Source organism: Ammodytes marinus (assembly GCF_949987685.1).
Source record: "Ammodytes marinus genome assembly, chromosome: 9".
Classification (NCBI taxonomy): domain Eukaryota; kingdom Metazoa; phylum Chordata; class Actinopteri; order Uranoscopiformes; family Ammodytidae; genus Ammodytes; species Ammodytes marinus.
The window spans coordinates 14202246-14228512 of NC_137213.1; the positions used below are offsets into that span (position 1 = coordinate 14202246).

Here is a 26267-nt window from a genome sequence, read left to right on the forward strand (position 1 = left end):
TCAAGAAGAAGTCAACAACCAGGACAGCTAGCTTCAACAATTGAGATTGACCAAGCCATAATCACGAGACAACAGGAGTGTTTCTGTAATCAAAAGGTTTTAAGGCCGCAACATAATATGTAATTTTCTCGTCTTGCATGGTTGATATCAATACTAGCAGGGATTAGCCAACTACAGTAGAAGATTCTTGACCTAATTAAATTCAGGCCCTTAATTCATTGAGGGCCATACTTTTTCTTATTTCTTCCGCTGTTTTTCTAGCTCTATCTCCTCCCACATGGCTACACTTAGAAATGCAAAAATTTCACAGAACGTACGTCCCCACTCGAAAAAAGTTTGAGAGGCCATGCCCCTCGCAGTCCATTTGACTTGACATTTCTCACACAGGTATACTTGAGCATGCTCTACACAAAAAAGCCTCTGGGACTATATAAGTCCATCTGGAAATATTTTTAGCTAATTAGCATAAACTGAAAAACAGGTTTTTAACCACAACTTTCTCAAATATTACGCAATTACGCAAACACCAAATTGATCACGAAACACCGGGGGAATGAGATACAGATGGCTGTAAAAGATTAGTAGGATAGCTTGAAAAACATGACCGCCATTGACCAAAACATTTACGCAGGGGAAGAACTTAGCAGCTAATTGGCCATAACTCATTGACCATAGGTCCTATCATCATATAACTTGCTGGATATGTGCAGAAGATGTGTGGTAGCCTGTCCCCCAAGGCTTGTCGAGATTAACCCATAGAGGGTGCCACAAATGCGAAAACCATAGCAGAAATGCAATGTTTGACAGGCCACGCCCCTTTTCCCCTAACTCTGATGGACTTGAAATTTATTACACACGTACAGCTAATGGTGCACCACAATATAGCCTCTTGGAACATAGGGATCAGCCATGATTTTTTTTCCACCTAATTTGCATAAAATGAAATACAGTCAAGTGACATCTTCTTTATGGATTTCCAACCTATAATCCTCTAATGTTTGTACACAGCCTGAGGGGACCCACGTTCACATGTGTATAAAATGTCAGCGATATAGCTCAAGAAACATGGCCGCCGTTGACGAAAACGTCTTCGCGAGAGCGGACCTTTGCTGCTAATTTCCCACAACCGTCCGATCGGCCCCAACATGAGACCCGTCTTCAGAAAGAGTGCGGCGGCAGTTCGAACTGGGCCGGCGTCGGGGGGCCTGTACTTTTAAAATGTCTGCAGAATTTTCTAGTTCCTATTTTTAATTCAAATTATTATGGATATTTTTTCCAGTTGACCAGTTTTAGATGTTGGGTTTAGATTTTACTGTCTTATTTAATAAAACTTAATTGTGATGCTGCACCCAGTTGTATGTTTTGATTGTATCAAAGCATACAGCATGGAACTCTCTACTGCCATTATTATTATTGATGAAATGATAAACAATGCTGCTCATGCAAGATGAAGCACTGCAGTTTAAAAATAGCCACTAATAATCTATATACAAACTTCAAAGTTTTTATAGAACCCTGCAGAAATCTTTTGTTTTTTTCTCTTGATGATAATTCATTATATGTGTTATCACATTCTTCAAAACAAATTTTATTTGGTTTATTAGGCCAATCACAAATTATTAACCATGTTAAACTTGTTACATTTTAGTCTACTGCACCTTGTATTTAATTCATAATTCTGATTAATATTGACACTATTTAAATTGTGTATTGTATTGACAGCAACACAACGTTTGATTTAAAATAAACTACAAAAAATGGTGTCAGATCTGAAATGTAGAATTCAAATTCTGCAGGGTTTTGTGAAAAACTGAGATAGTTATTATGTCATTCTTTAGTGAATAACTTTATAATGTGATACCTTTGACTAAGAGCTTGGCTGTTGATGTTACACTGCCAGCTTTGAATGTGACACTGCCAGTGTCATCTGTGGCCAGGTTCTTTAAGGTGAGTGTGTGGATGTGGCCCTGGCTCAGCCCAATCTCACTAAAGGGGCTGTTGTGCAGCAAGTTGCCATCCAGCCACCACTGCACCTTGCCAGGTGCCCTACCAGACAACTGGCAGGAGAAGGTTGCCCATTCCCCAACAAAGACATCTGTGGTCTTAAGACCACAAACAATGAGGACTTCTGTCTCTGTTGAGTGAAAAATACACATAAGCATACACTGAGCCTTCAACATTCTAAGCATTATATCAACTCGACATACACATTATCATACCATGCAAAGCAGATGACAAAGACCTAGGCCATTTCTAAAAGCGAAACCTACTTTGCTATTTGTGAGAATAATTTGTAGAATACAGAATTTAACTGATCAGTCTTAGGCTGAGGACGGATGAAACAGTACTGAGATTTGCTACCTTGCACTGCCAAAGAAGCTGTAGTCAGCTGGTCTCCTGCATCACAGGTGTAGTAGCCACTGTCTTCAGGCTCCAGGTTTCGTATAAAGAGCTCATGAACGCACCCTTCCTCCCTCATCTCATACTTCTTACTGTGCTGGAGGACCATGCCTCCTTTCCTCCACTCAACACGAGCGGCTCTCTTAGACAGCTCACAGCGCAGGGTGACATCACCACCCTCTACCGCGTCCTGGTTCTTGAGCTCTTTGCGGAAGAACACTGGAGCACCTGGTGAAAATTTTAAAATGGGGAAAGTTTGGCATCAGATGTTGAGATGGAAAGTTTTGCGTCAGATAGTTGAGATGATAAGACATCTCTGAAGGATGCAGAGTGATGCCAGACTGGGTGTTTGGTCGATGGAAGGGGACATTTAAGAATATATCAGTTGTTCATATTAATCCTATCTTAGTCCACATTTTCTTCAACAGTAAAGGGACCTTTTATTTTTATTTTAGAGGTGGCATCGTTCTTTATCTTTACCTTCCACAGTCAAGGTGATGTCACACTGTGCATCTCCGGTGTCACAGGTGAACGTCCCCGAGTCGTCAGGCACCACGTTGTGGATACGAAGCTCGTGGAACGCACCGTTGTTCCTCAGGTCATACTTGAGACCTGCTTTGATGGCCACACTGTTCCTGTTCCAGGTGACAGTGGTCTTGGGGTCGGAGATGGTGCAGGCCAGAGTAACAGTTTCACCCTCTAATGCCAACGTGTTGTGTGGCTTCTCTAGTATTAGCACTGTAAATATGGGAAACCCGAAAACTACAATTTAATTTTTTCCTTTTCTTTACGGCATAAACACATGCATACGTGCAGTGATTATTATATGCTTTCATATATTTTATAGCATTGAGAATAAAGATCTGACAATGCCATCAGAAATTAAGTATGTACTGTATGTCCTTTCAAGTTTGTAAAATAAATATATATTTATACTGTATATTAAGTATGGAAAACAATCCATCTTTGGGAAAGAGTTAGTAAAAATATTGGTTAGCATTTTAAAGCATTACTTTTTACAGCAAACACTAAATGCAAAGAATTAAAAACACGTCTAGAGGTTAGGATGTTGAAGATGATGGTGCCAGCATATTTCCATTGCCAAGACAAAGCTGTTGTTTGATGGATGATGGAGGTGTAAAATCTCTCAAGGGACCATGTCATCTCCTTTACCTTTGGGTTTCTCCTCCACCAGGAGACAGGCCACACTCTTCTCTTCTCCCAGCACGAAGGCAACATCCCCCGATTCATCTGTGGTTACCATCTTCAGGGCCAAACGGTGCACTTTGCCCTGGCTGCTCATTTGATTCAGATCATTGTTCTGGAGGTGGTTGTCTCCAAGCCACCACTCCGCATTCGTCACACCCGAGTGTGACAGCTCAACCTCAAAGACAGCATCCTGCCCAGTGGTCACGGTAATATCGCAGAGTTCTCGGATGATGTGCACACGCTCTGAGGTGAATGGGATGATGGGAGGTCAGTGATCAGATCTCAGCAGAGCTTTATAAGGCATCAGTAAGGAGGTGCATCCATGAGCCAGACTCCCATTTTACTACTTATACTATTAATACTTCATCCCTCAAGTTTGATCTCAGGATCATGCTGTACATACTGTAGTTGGCATGAACCATTCTAACAACAACTAATAGTACATTTACATAAAAACAAGATTTTACAGAAAATAATTAAAGTAGCTACAAGGAACTTTCTGTGTCTGTTGATCCTAGTGGCCCCTTTGGATATAAGCGGTAGTGTTTTTTTACGACACCAGGCGCCTAAGCGCACACATTTGTTTTGGGTGCAAGAGATAGAGAGACCTCAGGATGAATCGCAATGAGGTAACATATCTTTATGTCAGATTAATCATGGCAATATGACGTTGGTGAAGCTGATTACATTTTGATTTAGTACCTTTTGAAAAAAACACTTGATGTTCCAGTCTACTGAAGTTCCCGGGAGATCGGACCCAAAGGCATTAATTATAACTATATAAAAATAGCGTTGTTTTCGCTGATGGTCTTGTTTTGGTGTAACAGGTATCAAAATTAGACTGTTTCATAAACATAAAAAAGTTAATTGTAGGAGGTTTAACTAAACTTTACCAAATACTACAAATTAAACAAAGCTTAATTTAAATACATTCATTATATTTGTAACAATACATATCTGGGTAAAAGACAACATAGATATTAGGTAAAACTCTACATACGCTATTTACACTACATGCTGATAAAATCACACTTTTAACTCAAGGACTAGTAAAATAGATTCTGAGTAGAATATATGATCCAGTGCTTAATCGGATGGATGAGTGTAAAATAACCTACAGGAAGAATGAAGACAATGTGAGACATAGACATACGTAGATAAGATGAAGCCGTGTTCTGTTACCTTTCACAGTCAGGGAAGCAATACTTCTCTTGTCCCCTGTATCACAGGTATATTCTCCGCTATCCTTCTCGTTCAGCTTGTATATGACCAGAGTGTGAGTGGTTGCTCTCTGCTCCGTGCTGTACTTCTCCCCGTTGGTGAGCACAGCCGTGCCCTTCAGCCAGATCACCTTGCAGTCAGGGCTGGACGTCTCGCAGGACAGGGTGGCCTTGTCTCCTTCAGTGGCCTCTTGACTTTCCAGCTCCTTCTTGAATAATACTGGTGCCGCTGCTGGTAAGATCATAATTAATTTGTGTGAAGGGTTATTCTTGGGTAAAACATGGCTACCACACACTTTACATATAAGTGACAATTAAAAAAAATAATGTAACCATTGTACCAATTCCATATAATTTAGAATCTTAAAACAATGCAACAAAGGAACTATGTCACATGTGTATCTGAACCTAGGCCATTTCAGAATTTGAGGTAAAACACAGATACACTGGGTAACACTTTATAATAACTATCCGTTGTAACTCGTTAATAGATCATTAGTAAACTCTTAATTAAGGATTATTAATGATTTGTTAAGTGTTTGTTAGCAGTTTGTTAAGGATTTATAACAGTGGTAGATAGTTAATAGCTTAATAATTGAATCAGTTCATCTGGGAGGTAATCCGAGATACCGACGAGGCTGAAATAGGCTATAGACTATACACAGTGCATGGGCAACTGAGGGCAGCCCCATTTTCAAATATTTTTAAATAAACTCAATACACACTGTGCATGCCATGGACTTGAACGTGACGTGATCAGTTAATCTCGGATTACCTCCCAGATGAACTGATTCAATTATTAAGCTATTAACTATCTACCATTGTTATAAATCCTTAACAAACTGCTAACAAACACTTAACAAATCATTAATAATCCTTAATTAAGAGTTTACTAATGATCTATTAACGAGTTACAACGGATAGTTATTATAAAGTGTTACCATACACTGAAACAGAAAACATATTAGCAATCCATAAAGTCAAGTCATATGTTCATAGGGAAATTATTTGGCTGTTTAATAGTGGTGAATCATTACATAACCATGCTGTACATCATTTTAGGTGAATGTGAGCACCACAAAACAACACATAGAATTTCAACACGTCTACGATCAAATACCAGCACAATCTTGTGAATCTTTTGTTTGCCTTTTTGTGGGGGATTTTTCCCCTTTATTAGAGTTAGAACAAACACAGATGTGACATGAAATGAGGGGCGAAAGATTGGGGGCGACATGCAACAGAGGTTTCTCAGCAGGACTCGAAACACATACATTGGGACTACAACTGTCAGCGTCTTAAACCACCAGGACATCACAGAAAACACATACTGTATGTTGATTATCTATTAATATGACTTTTGACACTCAAAAGTGTGCTTCAAGTTATTTGAACAAACTGTGCAGAAAAAAGAACTGTTATGAATATATTTGAGTTAAGTGTATAATAAAATATAACTGATGAGAAAGTGTATAGTGCATAAACTGTAATGAAGAATTACAAGGAAACACATTGATCTTAATCACCAATGTCATTTGAATACTAAATTGAAAAGAAAATGGGAAATGCTATTAGTTCAAGTTCAATGGAAAGAGGAGTGAATATACTACTGTAAAAATATGATGTAAATGTATTGAAATGCACCTTTTAAATATGCATATTAAAGCGAGATGAATGAGTGAAAGTAAAGGTGAAAAGAAAGTGAAATGGGAGCCTAAGGAAAATACAAGCATCCATGTTTTAAAAAAACATTTTTGACGGAAGCTGTCCCTCAAGGAAGATGATGTCAAATGAAAAGAAGAAGTCCAGGGGCCTATCCGAAAACTCTTTTTTGCATAGGAAATTTCCTTTCCTATCGAGATGACCCGGAAGTGCTCGGCAGATAGGTGAATCCGAATAACCAAAATGCATAGGAAAGGAGCCTCGATTCATCCTTTAACCCTCCTTTAGCATAGGTTACTCCTGACCAACCTTTGCTAAAGGAACGTAGATAGTGGTATCCCATAATCCTTTACGGCGTCAAGATTTAAAGCAACAGGCCACCGCCGGAGTTTACCGACTCTACACGAATACAAACGAGAGGTAAAACAGAAGAGAGGAGAGGAGAAGAGAAGAGAGGAAGATTTAACTCGGCTAAAACAAAATACCCCCCTCCCCTCTCCCCCATTAAGATAATAAAGAACTCATAAAAGACCAACATCATAATAGTTATTTTCGTAGCACATAATTTACACCATAAGAAAAGAAAATACCAACTTCACATTTAATGAAGTTACTGGGGGCAGTTCATTTCAACATCAACTTAAGTGTAGCCTCTTTTTATTCCACATGTGAATTGGGATATGGGAGTGATTCTCACTCTGTTGGCGACAACCTGATTAAAATCAATATGAAAAGAATGCATGGATCAAACGAGCGCTTGTTGTAGTCCATTTTCGGAGAATAGTGTAGTTTCATGCTAGACTCACGTCAGCAATACTCGCCGTCGCGCAATGACGTCGGTTAGGAAAAGTGGAGTCGAATTCATTTGAAACAGCGCTGTCCTTTCCTATGTTCGATAGGAAGCACCTTTCATCTCTCCTTAACCCCGATGACGTTTAGGGGTTAAGGCATAGGAAAGGAGGCTTATAGGTTAGGAGATTGGACTTTTCGGATAGGCCCCAAATGTTACTGAAGAGGCGAAATGCTAAGTATTCATTCTTGTCTCAAGAAAACAAAATGCAAAATGCTTCCCTTACCTTTGACCGTCAGAGAAGCAGTGGAAGTGTGGTTACCCACTGTGAATGTGACTGTTCCCGAGTCAGCTGTGGTGACGCCTCTGAGCGTGAGGCTGTGTACTCGGCCCTCAGCCTTGATCAAGTTCATTTCGTTATTCTGCAGTGGGACATCCTGGAGTTTCCACTGGGCCAGAGGTGCCTCCTCATGAGAAACCTGGCATTCAAAGTGGACGTCTTCACCCTCGTAGACAACGCAGCTCTCCAAGAATTTCAGTATGTTAACCTCAACCTCTGTTTGACAAAATGTTACATTTGAGTAGAGTAGTTACATATTTGTTGTCTGAAGTGAGGGTATGTTGGACAAAGATACTTCTCAAGTAGTGCATATTGTGATTAAAGTGTTATTAAATGTGAAAAGAAATTGGTTGATCTGTTATTGTGAGTAACAAGTGAGGGAAAATGGCATACCGTGTGTGAATGTTTGTGAGAAGAGGGGACCAAAGACAGGCACAAATGATGAGATGAGATCAGTGATCGAACTCGACAGAAAAGTGTTTTGTGAGTAACTACAAGTGATTTGAAAATGGTGGGCCGAAAAAGCAAGAACACACGTGGGATGAGAAATAATGTTTGGACATTTAAATCACGAAGGGCCAGCACACAGGATCTCCAGATGAAAGGATGACGCACTTCATGCTCAAGTGCTGAAGTGTTGTAGTGACACGCAGAAGGACGTTGACTCCAGAGTGGGGCATAAAAGAGGAAAACCTTAAAACAGTCTCCTACCCTGCACAGTGAGGACAGCTGAAGTCCTTTGGCTGCCTGTATCACAGGAGTATTCTCCTGAGTCGGCTGCCTGCAGTTTATAGATGACAAGCTCGACTAAGCTCCCTTCCTGTTTCAGTTGATACTTGCTGTTGGAAGCTAGCGGCCTGTCAGCACACCTCCACACCACACTGGCTCCCGGCTTTGTGGTCTCACAGTGAAGACTAGCACTCTGCCCTGCCTGTTTTTCAAGGTTCTGCAGCTGGGTTTTGAAAAGGACAGGCTTGGCTGCAGGGGGAGGGAAATTATGAGGACAAATTTAGGACAGCCTAGAGACAGCGGGCACAATTTATAGCTCTCTGCACACATAAAACTTCTCTGCTCCAAAAGTCAGTAAAAAAGTCAGAAGATCTCATGTTTGAAATTCCCAAATTTAGCTCTTCCTCATGGAGCACTGTCAAAATGGCTTTAGTGTCAATAAAATGCCAAAAAAGAGAGGTCAGCTCCTGAGGCCATCGTGTTTTTCATCACACATGAAAGTGACACAATTATGTATAAACTACCCACATTAACTAACTAGATAGATAAGATACAATCTTATTTATTAATACTATGTATCTAAATCTTAATCATATTTAATGTGCAATATTTACAGTAGTAAGTATTTTTGACAAACAACTCTACAGTCAACAGATTTGCATCTCATGTATCTTCACTGTAAAAAAAAAAGAAAAAAAGAGGGTTTAGGCAGGCGTACCCTTCACAGTTAGTTGTGCAGTGCTTTGACAGTCCCCAGTGTCACATGTGTAACTCCCAGAATCCTCTGGGTCTACATCATGGACTACTAGTGTAGCTAAGTGTCCTGTTTGTCTAATTTCATACTTGGCACAAGGACAAAGACCAAGTTCTCCTTTCTTCCACTCCAAAGGAGCGTCGGGTTTAGAAATCTCACAGTGCAGGTGTGTCACACTGTCACCCTCATCAGCCGTTTGGCTTTGAAGCTCTTTGGTGAAAATAACTGGAGCAGCTGATGAATGAAAGAACAGGGTCAAGAAGAGTGGCCGTGACGAAATACAATGAGATAAAGAAAAGTGGATTCAAAAATGAAATGAAAGACTTGAAGAAGATAGCAATGGGACAGTGACATGGTCTCAATCCTACCCTTGACTACGAGAGAGGCTGAGCTTTGTGTGTCCTCAGAACAGCACGAGTAGCTTCCTGTGTCTCCAGGTATCAAATCGAAGATGAGAATCTCATAACTGCATCCTGTTTGTTTCATCTGGTATTTTTCCCCACAACTCAGGATTTGAGTTTCCTTCTGCCACACCACAGGGAGTCCAGGTTTAGAGAGCTCACAGTGCAGAGTGACCCTACCTCCCTCATCAGCCTCCTGGCCCTCCAGGTCTCGAACGACTACAACTGGAAGAACTGAGGGATTTAATGAACAAGATGAGGGGTTGATGCCTATTGTTATTACTCGAAGGCTTTCAAATAATTCAAGATGAGGACTAAAATATTAAAATTTTTAACTTACCTGACTGAGTGTGTGATTTTTTTTTAGTAAAACTAAAAACTAAAATAGAAACAAATCAAATAAACATATACACACAGAACGACACTGATGCAAAGCCATTGATTCGTACATCCATTCAAACAGGGGGGCAACTAGGAAATGATCACGTCCTTCAAATTACTCTTAATCATTCCAACCTGGGGACGACAACAATCCAGAACACAGCTGATTTTGCATAAAACGTGGTTACAAACAACAAGCCAGACTGATCACACAAAAAACTAAACTCCACATTGATAAACATGACAACATTCAGGGGAATAAACCCTGAGTGGGCGCCACAAAACGTCTACCTTGCTCTTTAACTTTGGTATTCAGCTTTGGAGGCTCTGCTGGCTTTGGGATGACTTCAGACACAGCTGGCTTTTGAATCTCTGCAGGTGTAATACATTTAATTAGACATTAAATATCTACTTTAACAAACACAGACCGGCACAAAAACTGAAATAAAAAGCAACAAAGGATGTTACTGAACTAAGTCATTAAACAAAAATTGCCAATACGTTATTTCCAAATCATCAGTCAACAAGAACCAACTGGCCGGACTACTGACACAACCCTCAAGACATAGGACATCATGTCCCAACACAACAACCTGAATATATAGCATTTGCTATCACCACATGTGCTTTGGAAAAACCCCAGAATACAAATGAAAAACTGAGTACATATAGAATCCCATCTGAGCTCAATACAAACTGTGTTCTTGGAAGTTTCTTTATAGCCCTGCCACATACCTTCAGTTCTCTTTTTGGATTCCTGCATCTCAGCTTCAATTTTAGAGGTCACTGCTGAAGCTGCTGACTTCTCCGCTGTAATTGAAGTTGTTGCTTTGAATTAAATTGACAAAAACTATAAATCTTCAGCAGCAGACAAAACAAGACGACAAATGAAAAGCTTTAGAGCCAAGACAACACACTACTATTGACTTCCATTAAAAACCTGAATGAAAACCTCACTGGATGTTTTTCTTAGATCATACAGTATATACATGATCTTAAACGGACGTACAGACAGTGCCATGACCAAGAGCTTATCCAACAATGCCAGAAGTAGCACAGTATCAAATGGCAAACACCATTAGATAAGTAGATTTCTGATAAAACAATGTATTTTTGGTAATGTAAGACTATAGGTTTGTTGATGTCTATTGTTGTTACTCGCAGGCTTTCAAGTAAGATACCGGATGAGGATTACAATATCTTGTGTAGAGTAAATATGTTTATTTTTAACTTCCCTGAAAATTAAAAAATTAAATAAGAACAAAGCAAAAAAACATATACACACAGCATGACACTGATGCACAGCTCTTGATCCTGACTTACATTCAAAACAGGGGGCCAACTAGAAAATGATCAAGTCATTCAAGCATTGCTCTTATTTATTTCAACCTGGGGACGACAATTATCCAGAACGCAACTGATCTCACCTGAGATGTGGATACGAACATCAAGCCAGACTGATCACACAAAAAACAAAACTCCACATTGAAAACATGACACAATTCGGGGGAAGAAAACACTGTGTGGGCGCCACAAAACGTCTACCTTGCTCTTTCACTTTGGTATTAAGCTTTGTAGGCTCTGGCTTTGAGATGACTTCAGACACAGCCGGCTTTTGAATCTCTGCAGGTGTAATACATTTAATTAGACATTAAATATCTACTTTAATAAACAAAGACCAGAACAAACACAAGCAACAAAAGGATGTTACTGAAATAATCAATTACACAAAAAATTGCCAATACACAATTTCCAAATCATCAGTCAACAAGAACAAACTGGCCGGACTATTTAGACACATAGACATCATGTCACAATCCAATTTTGTTTTTGCTTTGGCAAAAATCCCAGTTTACAAAGAGTAAAAACTTAATCCCACCTAAACTCAGTAGAAACTGTTCTCTGGAAGTTTCATACCTTCAGTTCTCTTTTTGGATTCCTGCATCTCAGCTTCAATTTTAGAGGTCACTGCTGAAGCTGCTGACTTCTCCGCTGTAATTGAAGTTGTTGCTTTGAATTAAATTGACAAAAACTATAAATCTTCAGCAGCAGACGAAACAAGACGACAAATGAAAAGCTTTAGAGCCAAGACAACACACTACTATTGACTTCCATTAAAAACTGACTATGAAAACCTTACTGGATGTTTTTCTTAGATCATACAGTATATACTTGATCCTAAGAGCTAGAGAGCTCCAAGAGCTTTTTTTTCTAAAAAGGTAGAAGTAGCATAGTGGCAGAGGGCAATCAACACCAACACATAGTTAAGTACATTTCTGATAAAATACTGTCTACTGTATATAGTTTGGTAATGTAAGACTATAGGTTCATACATTCCGCCACTGTTTTGGAATCCTTAGTGTGTAGTGTTGGCACAGCTGCAGGTGCAATCGGTGACGTCACTGCTGTGAAAAAAACATTTAATCCTAATTGTACCTACTTCTGTGTAGAATGCTTCACACACAGCATAACAATATACAGACTGAAGCCAAAGCATGGATCACCAACCACAATACACAGTGCATCTCACAAAAGAAGTAGAGTAACAAGACCGAGTTAACAATTTTATACAGTATAAGGATCATAAATGCTTAAAAATCTTATTTTTTTCCTTTCAATCATGTCACTTTCACCAGAAATTAAGAAAATACAAACATGCAACCAAAGGAACTGCTTTGTGAGGACACTCAAAGCACATAACATAATGGCTGCAGCCAGGCATAAGTAAAACTTCCAATATGATTAAATATTATACCATCTCCCTATATATTCAAGTTTTTTGCATTCTTTTGCATAAGAAATAATTATTTATTAATTACTTGTCAATATCCCACTCATCACAGCAGCACAAACAAACTAAAATGACTATTATGAAGAAATTAGAATTACTATTAATATACTATAGTTCCTTTCTCTTTAAAATATTTATGTAAAGCATTATTTTATGTAAAGCGAGTGTATGAAATGTCCTATATAAATACACTTGCATTGCCTTACAGCCAAACTTACAACATGCTTGATACACCTATGAAATTACGATACATCAGTAAACACCTGCATTTGGCAACACAAAGACTGGGATTGGGATGTGGCAGGAGACAATGAAGACGCGCAAGGCCAATTGGCAGCTTAAATCTTTGCATACCTTCTACTACTGGCTCTACTACTGGCTAATACTGGCTCTTTGGTCCCCTGCCTCTTTGTATCTTGTTTTGCAGCCAGGGAATGAATGAATCCATAAGGGGAGTGTGTGCCTTTCCAATAGTATGTGTAAAAAATAAAATAAGTTAATCAATGTTGTCAATGTCTTTTGTAAGAATGCGTCAACTTTTTTACTTTGACATTAAATAATTACTGAGTGTTTATAGAGTGATGTGATACTACACTTTCTGCTAAATGGTATTGGGATGGTTACTACAATTGGCTGACTATGGCACAGCCACACTAGAATATTTTTCACCACCTGCCACTGCGAGCTTGCTAAACATATTTACAAATGTCACAGTATCCGACAAAAGCCATGCAAACGCATATCTTGTTACCTTCAACTCCCACTTTGAGCTCTTGTGAATCTCTCTGAATCTCCTGTTTGAAGAGCTGCTCTTTAGAGGTCTGTCCAGTAGTTTCAAGTGTCACAGCTATGAAATTGAAAACAAAATTTGACGCACAATTTGAAATTGACTTAAGGTCATACTAGCCACGTGACATAACAGCTGATGGGAACAAAGGCATGTCCCTATACCAGTAATTAAACCACCATGCAACAAGGTAACTCAGACATGACAGAAATCAATAGATGTTGAGACAAAAAAAAATGTTTTTACAAGAGCATCACAAGCCTAAAAAATGACAAGGACCAAGACGTTGAACAGGTGAATAAACAAAGAGTGTCTTTCACAATTTTACAACAGACAAATTAAATAGGGTAATTTCCTTGAAGCAACAACATGACACCATGTAAGCCAATTCATGACTCAACGAGTTTTAGCCTGATAACACCAATCAGCAGCCAAGACAAGGAGTGACAGCATAACGTACCAAATAGCTTAATGTGTTTCTCACTTCTGGCTCAACAAAGCGATGCATTGCAAACATTGATGTGGGCCTCCTCACCAGGCAAATTAGAGAGAACAAAAGCATTAAAAAACTGGTTTAAATACAGTACTTGCTACACAAAGGAATTGACAGAACAGCAACACAGACAAGGCCTAACAATATGTAGACATAAACTACTGCAACGATAGTAAATCCTAAGTGAGCTGCAGACTCCCTAGATTTTTAAATTTCTTCTTTCTTTCTAAGTTTGATTTCAACAAGCTTGAGATTACAATTGGACAAAAACGAATGGTTACCGTGCTAACAATATTTACAAATGTCACAGTATCCGACAAAAGCCGTGCAAACGCGTATCTCGTTACCTTCAACTCCCACTTTGAGCTCTTGTGAATCTCTCTGAATCTCCTGTTTGAGAAGCTGCTCTTTAGAAGTCTGTCCAGTAGTTTGAAGAGTCACAGCTATGAAATTGAACAAATTGGACCCACAATTTGAAATTGAGATAGGATAGTAATAGCCACATGTAATTACAGCTGATGGAAATAAAGCTGTGTCTCCATACCAATGATTAAGCAGCCATGCAACAAAGTAACCCAGAGCTGACAGAAATCAACAGATGTTGAGACTGAAACAAGGATTTTCCTTCATACAACAGTAGCACCACAAGTCAAAAATGACATGGATCGAGACGTTTTAGGTGAAGAAACCAAAGTCACATACAGGACAGGATAGCTAGCAACAACATCACACCATGTAAGCCAATTCATGACAGAACAAGTATTTGCCTGATAACACCAATTGGCAGCCAAGGCAAGGAGTGACAGCATAAAGTACCAAATAGCTTAATGTGTTTCTCACTTCTGGCTCAACAAAGTGATGCATTGCAAACATTGATGTGGGCTACCTCACCAGGCAAAGCTATGAATCTTCAGAGTATTACCTTCTACTGTCTTATTTATCTCCAACCTCTTGTGCTTCTCTGGAGCAGCTATGGACGGAGCTTCAGGCGTCTTGGCTGAAATGCAAATATGATATGGACAAAGAAATGCTGCATAAAGTGCAGAAGTGTCTGCAGTCACAGTATCCGAAAAAAGCCGTGCAAACATGTGTCTCATTACCTTCACCTCCCACTTTGAGCTCTTTTGAATCTCTCTGAATCTCCTGTTTGAGGAGCTGCTCTTTAGGAGTCTGTCCAGTAGTTTGAAGTGTCACAGCTATCAAATTGAAAACAACATTGGACCCACAATTTGAAATTGACTTAGGATAAAACTAGCCTTGTAATAACAGCCGGAACAAAGGCATGCCTCAATGGTCTCAATACCAATAATTAAGCCACCATGCAACAAAGTAACCCAGACACGACACAAATCCACAGATGTTGAGACTTAAACAAAGATTAAATATGCAACAGTAGCACCACAAGCCTAAAATGACATGGATCGAGACGTTTAACAGCTGAATAAACAAAAGTCACATTTACAGGGAGACAGATACAATGCAATTTCCCTGAAGCAACAAATATGACACCATGTAAGCTAATTCATGACTCAACAAGTTTCTGTCTGTTTACCAATCAGCAGCCAAGAATAGCATAATGAGTTTCTCACTTTTGGCTTAACAAAGCGGTGCATTGTACAAACTGATACATCACAAATGCATGTGAGCTACATAACTAGGCAAAGCTATGAATCCTCAGAGAATTACCTTCCACTGTCTCATTTATCTCTTGCCTCTTGTGCTTGTCTGTAGCAGCTATGGACAGAGCTTCAGGCGTCTTGGCTGAAATGCAAATATGATATGGACATAGAAATGCTGACATTGCCAGACTTGCAGTATTTAGTAAGAACAGAAAACAAAGACAGAAAAGCCTGTAAAACTGGCACAAATTCAAAGAGCTTCATTTTTCTAAAACCACACATACAGTATATGATGTAAAGGACAATGGAGTAGTATCTGACAAAAGCTGTGCAAACATGTGTCTCATTACCTTCACCTCCCACTTTGAGCTCTTTTGAATCTCTCTGAATCTCCTGTTTGAGGAGCTGCTCTTTAGAAGTCTGTCCAGTAGTTCCAAGTGTCACAGCTATGAAATCGAACACAACATTGGAGCCACAATTTGAAATTGACGTAAAATAGTACTAGCCACATGTAATATAACACCTGACGGGAACAATTAAGCCACCATGTAACAAAGTTACCCAGAGACGACAAATCCACAGATGTTGAGACTGAAACAAAGATTGTTTGCCAACAGTAGCACCACAAGACACGAAAATTACAAGGACCAAGACATTTAACGGGTGAATAAAAAAAGCGACATTTTCCAGCAGGCAGATAAAATAGGGCAATTTCCTTGAAGCAACAACATGACACCATGTAAGCCAATTCAAGACCATACAAGTTTCTGTCTGATAACACCAATCAGCAGCCAGGACACGGAGTGAAAGCATAAAGTACCAAATAGCTTAATGTGTTTTTCACTTCTGGCTCAACAAAGCGATGCATTGCAAACATAGATGTGGGCTACATAACCAGGCAAACCTGTGAATCTTCAGAGAATGACCTACAACTGTCTCATTTATTTTTTGCCTATTGTGCTTGTCTTTAGCAGTTATGTAAGGCCTACAGTATTTAATATGAATCATGCCACATTTAGGTCATTTATGCACACGTAGACAACTGTTGACAACAGATATCAAACTCAGAAAACAGGTTACCTAAAAAGACATAATGCTGCCAGAACACATTTGTCCTAACCAATCCCCTTACCCCTAATAGGCCCAATTTGAGGACATGCGTCATATGGCAACACAACAGCCATTATCATGATGGAAAGAGCACATAAAGCTGAAAGTCAAGCTAGCACATTGCCATCTTCCTTCAATACCTTCTATTGTTTCTTTGGTCTCCTGCCTCTTAGCTTCCAGTTTAGTAGCTGAAGGTGGAGCTGACAGCTTCACAGCTAAAGGGAAACAATTTGAATTCACTGTTTACTGAAACATACGTGATCATTTACAGTACTTTACCAAAATAGGGGAAACATTTAATATCATCAATCATCAAACCAATTTAAGGAAATAGCAAGCAACATCGATACCATAGTTAAAGGTGCTGTAAGCGGAATGGTTATTTTAGCTAACTTCCTGTCAGTTACTGCAGTTAGCAGTCCCCTCGCTCGTCCCTACGTCACCACATTAATGCACTGCGGACTTCAAGCAGCAAGTTATCTAGCATCATCTCAGATCCATAAGCGTGATAAAATATGATAAAAATCATCAAAACAGACATTGGGAAGGATGTTTACCTGCTCCGCCATTGTAGGCGCATACACATTCACCCATCTGTTGCTCTGGCTTGCACCAGCAGTGAGACCATGGAGTATACTATATGAGTGAGACGAGTGTCGGTTTGTAGTGTTCTCTCTTCTGACTGGATAAAAATTTCGGGATACTAGCCTACAATAAATTTATTTGCCGATTACGTGCAAAGCAGCTGACTGAGAGATCAGCTTTATGAAACGTGCACATTATGTAAGTGATCACTGTATGAATAAAGAGCGATTTTACACTTTTATTAACATAAATAAACCTCTTACTTCACCTTTAATACTACAAACAACAAGAACGTGATCATTTCGCTTGTCTGATTACATGGACTAGAAAGGTTTTTGGACCAGCACACATTCATTATCAGTAGTCAACACTTATACCAATTAAAACCAAGACATAACTAAGACATGTGTATAAAAAAAATTATTAAAAATGAAAACAGTAGCACACACACAGACAAAAAAAAACTCTGTATCACAGCACACAGCACCCTGTAGAAAACAATGTGGATGAAGAATCTGATATAACTAAAATTAGAAACACACAACGATTGTTGACATTTTATGAATCAACAAACAGACAACAAAAAACAAACTGTAAATGACAGAAATATCACAGAAAATATAATAAAACCGTTCAAACAATACAAAATGTAATTGTTAACTAAAATATGATTTTCTAATTTTCAAAGACAAAGTAAAGGTTTAAATCGCAAATCCTCCTACCCTTGATGTTGAGGCTGGCTGTGGTCTTCTGGTCTCCACACACACAGCTGTATTCTCCACTGTCTTCTGGCAGCACTTTGCTGATGAGGAGTTCATTCACAGAGGCCTTCTGCTTCATCTGATACTTGTCTCCAGACTTCAGTACCTGTGTTCCCTTCTTCCACTCCACTGGGACTCCAGGTTTAGAGATCTCACAGTGCAGAGTAACACTTGCTCCCTCTTCAGCCTCCTGGCTCTCCAGCTTCTGTTTGAAGGTCACTGGATGGGCTGAGCATTTATTTTGTTGGTTAGTAAGCAGCGGCATGCAATGATTTAAAAAGTAAACATATACAAAAGACGGAAAAAAAAAATGGCACAAATTAATTGCAACACACGATGCCACCCAGACTCTAAAAGAAACATGACTAAATGTGTAGGCCTACATATGAAAAGTTTCTCTAAACAAAAACACGCTACATGGACTGACTGTTTGAAAATCCTCTTCCTACCCTTGATGTTGAGGCTGGCTGTGGTCTTCTGGTCTCCACACACACAGCTGTAGTCTCCACTGTCTTCTGGCAGCACTTTGCTGATGAGGAGTTCATTCACAGAGGTCTTCTGCTTCATCTGATACTTGTCTCCAGACTTCAGGACCTGTGTTCCCTTCTTCCACTCCACTGGGACTCCAGGTTTAGAGATCTCACAACGCAGAGTAACACTTGCTCCCTCTTCAGCCTCCTGGCTCTCCAGCTTCTGTTTGAAGGTCACTGGTCGGGCTGTGCATTCATAATTTGTTTAAAATTTAAATAGTGGCATGTCATGACTTAAAATTTAAAAATACATATTTAAAAAAATACTGAGAAGTTGTAATCCACAAAGTCTAAATATGTACATATGAATCGTTTGGAATTGCAGTTCAAGTCCAACCTGCCACCTACAGGGCAAGAAACGTTAATACAACCGCCATTCAGAGCTAAAGATGAAGACGTGGCCTAGTGTGTCTTTTACAGGCAAGAAATAGCTGCTGCACTTTAAACACGTGTGCCCTTGTAGGCAATTACATCTGCAGTCTTGTGCCTGACGATGACATAATGCTGACCTCCCAGCTCCAAAACAAATGTGTACAAATGATTTCAAATGTAACTGTGTTCCTGCTCCACATATCAAATCTTTGAAAAATCCTCTCCCTACCCTTGATGTTGAGGCTGGCTGTGGTCTTCTGGTCTCCACACACACAGCTGTATTCTCCACTGTCTTCTGGCAGCACTTTGCTGATGAGGAGTTCATTCACAGAGGCCTTCTGCTTCATCTGATACTTGTCTCCAGACTTCAGTACCTGTGATCCCTTCTTCCACTCCACTGGGACTCCAGGTTTAGAGATCTCACAACGCAGAGTCATTTCGGTTCCCTCTTCAGCCTCCTGGCTCTCCAGCTTCTGACTGAAGGTCACTGGTTGGGCTAAGCATGTATTTTTTGGTTAGTAAGCAGCAGCATGCAATGATTTACAATATTTAAAAACACACCAAGAAGTTGCAATCTACAATGACGTGCATACTGTAAAACAAAAATGACTAATTGTATACATATGAAAAGCTGCTCTCAACATTTAACACAAAAAAAACACGCTAGACCGAATGACTCTTTGAAAATCCTCTTCCTACCCTTGATGTTGAGGCTGGCTGTGGTCTTCTGTTCTCCACACACACAGCTGTAGTCTCCACTGTCTTCTGGCAGCACTTTGCTGATGAGGAGTTCATTCACAGAGGCCTTCTGCTTCATCTGATACTTGTCTCCAGACTTCAGGACCTGTGTTCCCTTCTTCCACTCCACTGGGACTCCAGGTTTAGAGATCTCACAGTGCAGAGTAACACTTGCTCCCTCTTCAGCCTCCTGGCTCTCCAGCTTCTGACTGAAGGTTGCCGGCAATGCTGTACAACCAAGTTTTCATTACTTGTCAAAATCAGGTGAAATAAATAGTTAAACAAAAGTTTTTAACAAAATAGGACAAAAACACAAATAACACTTTCTTATGTAAGTATAAAACCTTTCCTAAACTTTGCAAAAAAATAGTTATTGGATCCATACCATTGACTTTCACGGTTGCAGTTGTCTTTTGGTCCCCACACACGCAAGAATACTCTCCACTATCTTCAACCTTCAAGTTCTTGATCTGGAGCTCACAAGAGGTCTGGTCCTGCTTCATCTCATACTTCTCTCCGGCTTTGAGTACTTCAGAACCTTTCTTCCACTGAACTTCAGCCACAGCTTTTGACAATGTGCAGTTAAGTGTCACAGTCACGCCTTCCTTTTTCTCTTGGTTCTTCAGCTTCTCTTTAAAACTGGCAGGAAGGGCTAAAATAAAATGAATAACTCGATTATATCAAACAAGATGTTGCATTTTCTTGGGTTGTGATGGAGGATGAAATGATTAGAGGCGAAGATGATAAGTGAGTTGTCGTGCTCCTGTCGTCCAACTTTAGCCTCTGGAAACCAAACACTGTCCTTACGGCTGGGATGATGTTCCTTTTGATGAAGGTTTGGTTATAATAGTGAACTTTATTTAAAAACAAACTCTATCAATCCATACAGTAACTCCAGTATGAAATCCTTGTTGAAATGCACAGAGGATTATGAACAAAATTAAAAAATGTATGCAGTGTGCAGTCCTTGCATTACAAGACAATGCATTTGTAAACAGGTAATTTGAAAACATTTGCGCATGCTGATGGAGGTCGTTCACAATTTTTGAATGTTCAAACAGTCTCTCATTCTTATAAATCCCAAGACAAAATGCATAGGATAGTGCTTGACAAAAGAGTTAAGCAGATCCTTCAGTACTACACTCGCAATGCAAAATACAGAAAGCTAATTTCTATTGGGAAAATACAGAAACTTTTGTGCAAACTCAACTTTATTCATGGTACATCTGACAAATCTACACTCTAGGTAGATTTGTGACCATAAGCGGTTTCAGTTACCTGTAACAACAAGGGAAGCGTATACTTTCTGATTCCCAACAACCACAGAGATGGTGCCTGAGTCCCTGGGAGTGAGCTCTCTTACAGTAAGGGAGTGGAGCCCCCCCTCTAAAACTTGAATATGGTTGAGGGGGCTTGGCTGCAGTGGGGTATGATCTAAGCCCCACTGTACAGGAGGCAGATCAGCAGGACTGACACGGCAAACAAATGTAGCAGATTCCCCTTCAAAACAGCTAACATCATGCGGCTTTTCCACTATAACCACCAATTGGCCTTTAAAGAAAAACCAAACCAAACTATGAGTGAAGTGAACACGACATGTATACATTAACTGTGGAATTGTTTCTGGGTAATACTTTAAAATATTCAATTTCAGATACTGAGAGTCGACTCTACTTATTGTCAAAAAATGTATTAACAGGATAAAAATAGCATGCCCCACCTTCGTTATCATTTCTTACCATAATGTTTTACTCTAAACTTGTATAGATACATGCTTCGATTCTTACCGTTGACGGTCACCTTGGCCATGCTCTTAGCAGTGCCCACGTCACACGTGTAGATGTCAGTGTCATTCTCCTCCAGTTGTTTGATTGTGAGAGTAAAGACTCCCTCCTTCTGGGCCATCTCGTACCGACCTCCAGCCTTAAGCTCGGTGTGACCTTTGAGCCATATGACAGTGGATGGGGTTTGTGCAGTCTCACATTGCAGGGTCACGGAGCCTTTCTCCTCTGCTTGGCTGTCCTTTAGTGCTTTAGTGAATTTATGGATTGGCTCTATCAGAAAAAAGAAGGAAAAAACCTTGTTACAATTTGTAGCAGCAACAGGTCCTTCAGATTAATTTTGCTATCAGAAATTAACTGAAGATTAATAATAATACTTTAATAATTTATTAAAGTTCAAAGGGGCACCAGCGATCCATTTAGGGAAAGCAAAAACAGCAAGTTGTCTCGTTTTATCAATGGTTTGGAATTAATGTTGATTAAAGTCTAGTGATCAGTTAAAATAAATCAATATTAATAAAACCTAGTTTAATTATCACTCTATAAAATATAATAATAAATCAATTATTAACGAGCTTACAAATCTGATAATATATCCACATTACTGAAGGTTAATGAATTCTTGACGTATTAGAGGCTGACATCCCACAAAATATATTCACATAAATGACTGACAGACACTTCTAGTTACAATAAAAGGGCAAGTTTATTTTAACAACAATGAACTTAAGGTAACATCATCCAAATATACCATCAGAGAAACAACTATCACAAGTAACAAAAAGAAGAAACGTCTAGGAAAATGTACCTCTGTACACCATGTCTGTAGGGGTCAGTGTGTGTGTGTGTGTGTGTGTGTGTGTGTGTGTGTGTGTGTGTGTGTGTGTGTGTGTGTGTGTGTGTGTGTGTGTGTGTGTGTGTGTGTGTGTGTGCGTGTGTGCGTGCGTGCGTGTAACAAAGGGGACCAAATGGTACTACAGGGCGGGAGTTTTAGAAAACTACCAAAATGGCGGACAATCTCGTGAAACAATAAATCATAAAACCAAAATGCGGGAAGCTTGAATTCTAGGCACAGAAGGAAAATAGTGATTTAATCTATGGTATCAGAAAATAGGTTTCTCCGAGAACTGGTTCTTTATTTACTTGAGATATTTGAGATATTTCACTTGAGCCTTTTAACACTACCTCTAAATGAGTGTTGTCATAAGTTAGTGTCTTAGCACATCAAATAAATGCAGTGAGATGGACAGCTTATATGTAATTTAAAGTTTTACCTTTGATTTCCAGTTTGGCTTTGGTGGTTGCGCCTCCAACAACTTCACAACTATACTCTCCAGAGTCTTGAGCGGAGACGCAATGGATGATCAGCTTCATGACCTTATCCACTTGGCTGATGTCATACTTCTGGCTCTTTCTGATGGCTTTGCCCTCCTTGGTCCAATTCACAGTATAACTAGCCTGTGTTACCTCACAGGTAAATACAGCATCTTCCCCTTGGACAGCGCTGATATTTACTAGTTCTTTTGACAAAGATGAAGCTTTCCCTGCAACAAGGGGTGATAGCGTGTTTAATTGAATACCCTAAAGATTTTGGTACTTTTTCTAGGATTTCAAAATAGACAAGTATGTTACCTTCAACTGATAATGTTGTTTTGGAGCTCAGCTCTTTAATGTTGAAGACCACCTCTCCAGTATCAGCAGGAGTGACATCCTTAATGGCCAGCATGTACTTGCGTCCTTTACTGGTGACATTGAAGCGGCCTCCATTTGTAATAGATCGGCCATTGAGAGTCCAGGTACACTCATCGGTGCTCTCGCGAGACAAGATGCATTCAAAGCTACATGACTCTCCTTCATTCACCTCAGCTGACTTCAGCCATTTGGTAATTCCAATGCCAATCTCTAAATTTAGGACGTAGAGCAAACATTGGTGCAGATGCCAAACAATACCATGCGTATAAAGGTAAATAGTATTAAAGGTTAACCCTGTAAAGCTTTAGATCTCAAACAACAGTACCAACCTCTTACAGTGACCTTTGATTTAGAAACCTCGGTTCCAAGATCACAGCTGTACTCTCCGGCGTCTTCTTTGGTGACGTCCTTTATGATGAGTCCCAGAGACTTGCCTGTGTGAAGGAGCTCATACTTTGATCCAGCCTTCAAGACTTTAGCTTCTTTTCTCCATGTGGGAGAAACCCTGGGCTTGGACGCCTCACACGCCAGAGTTATCATGCCTTTCTCCTCTCCAATGACGTCATCTAGAGACTTGAGGAACACAGCACGCTTCTCTGGAAAGGCATTGAAAAAGTAAAAAGTTACTGAAGGAATTAGTTGGAAGCCTCATTCACATCACTGAGTTAATAATCAATTTTCATGGTTTTTGCCAATGCCCCTATTAGGTTTATAATTATATTTTGTCTGCTTGTTAACGTAGCGCTTACCTTTAACCTTCAGTGTCACAGACTCGTTCACCTTGCGGACTCTAAAGGTGATAGTCCCCCCGTCCTTAGGTGCCAGGTTCTTTAGCGTGAGCTTGTGAACCTTGCCTTCATGAGTGATGGTGTTGACTTCATTAGTGAAGAGCACCTTGTCATTCAGAAGCCACTCTACCTTCTCATCCGCATAGTTAATCTCAGTTGTGAACACTGCGTCGTTGTCTTCGTCAACCTCTGTGTCAGCCAAGTGCTTGGTGATCTTAATTTCACGCACTGGACAGAAGAAAAACACTTTCCTTAAACCTTCCATAGCAGCTGCTTTATATGTTGTTTTAATGATAAAATGCACACTTGCTTTATTTTTGGTGGTATTTAAAGATGCATACAGTACCTTCAACACTAAGTTTGCCTTTGGACCCAGCAGGTCCAGATTGACAGCGGTACTCTCCACTGTCTTCCTCAGTCAACATTTTAATGGTGACTTGAGCCCTTGTAGAGTCTTTCTTCATGTTATACTTGTCTGAATCTGACAGAGGTACTTCATCTTTATACCATCTAACCTCTTTGGGTGGGGCAGAGAATTTGCAGCTGAGTATGGCTGAGCTTTTCTCCTTTGCCTTCACATCTTTGATGGGCTCTGCAATCTCCAGTGGACGCTCTTAATGTGAGGAACAGTTTGTGATTAGACTCAGCTGTACTATGCTGGTTATATTTACCTGGAAACCCCACAGAGTATTACAGCACACAAGTTATTGTGGCCAACTGCTGTACAAAATAATAAAATGATTACCTTTGACTGTGAGCTGTGCCAAAGATTTGCTCTTCCCAGCTGTAAACTGCACAGGTCCTGTCATCGATGCCTTGGTCTTTTTGAAAGTGAGACGGTGCATAGTGCCCTCTTTCTCCATTTCAACATCAGCGCTCTCCTGCACTGCAGTTCCATTCAGAGTCCATAGAGGAGGTTTCACCAGCTCCATACTGATTTCAACTTCAAAAACAGCTGCAAAGGGTTCGGTCACTTCTACTGAACTAAGCTCCCGCACAATGCTGATGGACTGCTCTGGAGGGGTCATTAAAAGAGAAGTGAAGTGAGAAGTCAATGATATCATTTCCTAAAATGAAAGTTATGCTGATTTATGATGACCCCATACCAATGGTTAGGTCTTTTCTGTGATCAAATCAAATCAACCCCATACACTTGACATTATTGCAAAATACAGCAGTAGTGGTCAGAAATCAGGGAATGAAATTCAATATTGTGTGACACAATAAAACATATTCTTGCGGGAAATTAAACCTTGTTACAGATGAGTAACAAGACTTTTTTAGTCATTCCAGAAAAAAAGATAAGGATTATTCTTTGAAAAATGCAGTAGCAATGTTAAAGTTATACTAGGTTAATCTGGATAATGTTTGTAAACAAATCACTTGTTTGTCAAAATCATTGAATATCTCCTCACAATCTGCTACTTGTCCATACTGTGTGTGCACTGGAAACTCAGAATAATTTTTCAGTGCACACACAGTACGGACAGATAGCAGATTGTGAGGATATTCAATGATTTTGACAAAAAAATATTTGTCAACAAACATTCTCCAGAATTACCTATTATGCCTTTAAGTGAACACTTATCCAGACCAATACTGGATTAAGGCTGATACAGATTCTGTGAATCTGATAAAACTATCCAGACGGACGGACAGACAGACAGACATACCTCATTGACTCAGAGTCTGATGGCTTATTTTGTGTAAATACGTTGTGGGTGTACAAACATGTATACAGTCGAGTACATAAATGCCCTACAAATAATAAACCTGAAGATAAACTTCCAATCAACCTTTGTCATCCTTCATCATTTTACCTTCCACAAGTAATTTACAGGAGGTCTTGTCATCAATCGCGTCACAGGTATACGTGTCTTCGTCCCCGGAGTCCACGTCGTTGATGGTGACTTTTCGGTACACATCTTCACTTTTGATCTCGTATTTCTTGCCGGTTTTGATCTCCGTCTTGTTCTTGTACCACTTCACCTTTGCACTGGCACGCGACACTTGGCATTCAAGATGACCACGATGCTTATACATCGCTATCTTATCCCTGAGTTTCTTCACAAACTTGACAGGTAGCTCTACAGTAACAATAACACTGAATCAATGAAAAGTCACGTATAGCGCAAGGGAATATTAAAGCCTAATGTTAAGGCCTTGCCAAAGCTCTTGCCAACGCGCACTACATGACAGGCAATTTCACAACAGAATTATGTCATAGCCAAAGCAAATTGGGCTAATGCGTAGTCGAACATTAATGCTTTTGATGCACCAGTTATACAATTTTGTGCAAAAGATTAAGCAGATATGGCACTACATTAGAGAGAA

The 26267-nt window shown here is 39.7% G+C and overlaps 1 protein-coding gene across 1 annotated transcript in view; it reads right to left on the bottom strand.

The window, feature by feature from the left end:
• obscnb (obscurin, cytoskeletal calmodulin and titin-interacting RhoGEF b) overlaps positions 1-26267 on the bottom strand; it is a gene marked incomplete at its 5' end in the record, with an annotated part of 64389 nt that overhangs the window by 19227 nt on the left and 18895 nt on the right. The window contains 22 exons of the mRNA XM_080033443.1: positions 1862-2134; positions 2362-2628; positions 2881-3138; positions 3574-3852; positions 4792-5058; positions 7568-7837; positions 8333-8599; positions 9069-9338; positions 9473-9739; positions 17994-18260; positions 18482-18748; positions 19164-19430; positions 19634-19900; positions 20058-20324; positions 21460-21726; positions 22728-22997; positions 23086-23355; positions 23475-23741; positions 23895-24161; positions 24280-24546; positions 24679-24948; positions 25754-26020. Coding sequence (XP_079889569.1) covers positions 1862-2134; positions 2362-2628; positions 2881-3138; positions 3574-3852; positions 4792-5058; positions 7568-7837; positions 8333-8599; positions 9069-9338; positions 9473-9739; positions 17994-18260; positions 18482-18748; positions 19164-19430; positions 19634-19900; positions 20058-20324; positions 21460-21726; positions 22728-22997; positions 23086-23355; positions 23475-23741; positions 23895-24161; positions 24280-24546; positions 24679-24948; positions 25754-26020 — 5898 coding nt within the window. The remainder of the gene's footprint in view (positions 1-1861; positions 2135-2361; positions 2629-2880; positions 3139-3573; positions 3853-4791; positions 5059-7567; positions 7838-8332; positions 8600-9068; positions 9339-9472; positions 9740-17993; positions 18261-18481; positions 18749-19163; positions 19431-19633; positions 19901-20057; positions 20325-21459; positions 21727-22727; positions 22998-23085; positions 23356-23474; positions 23742-23894; positions 24162-24279; positions 24547-24678; positions 24949-25753; positions 26021-26267) is intronic.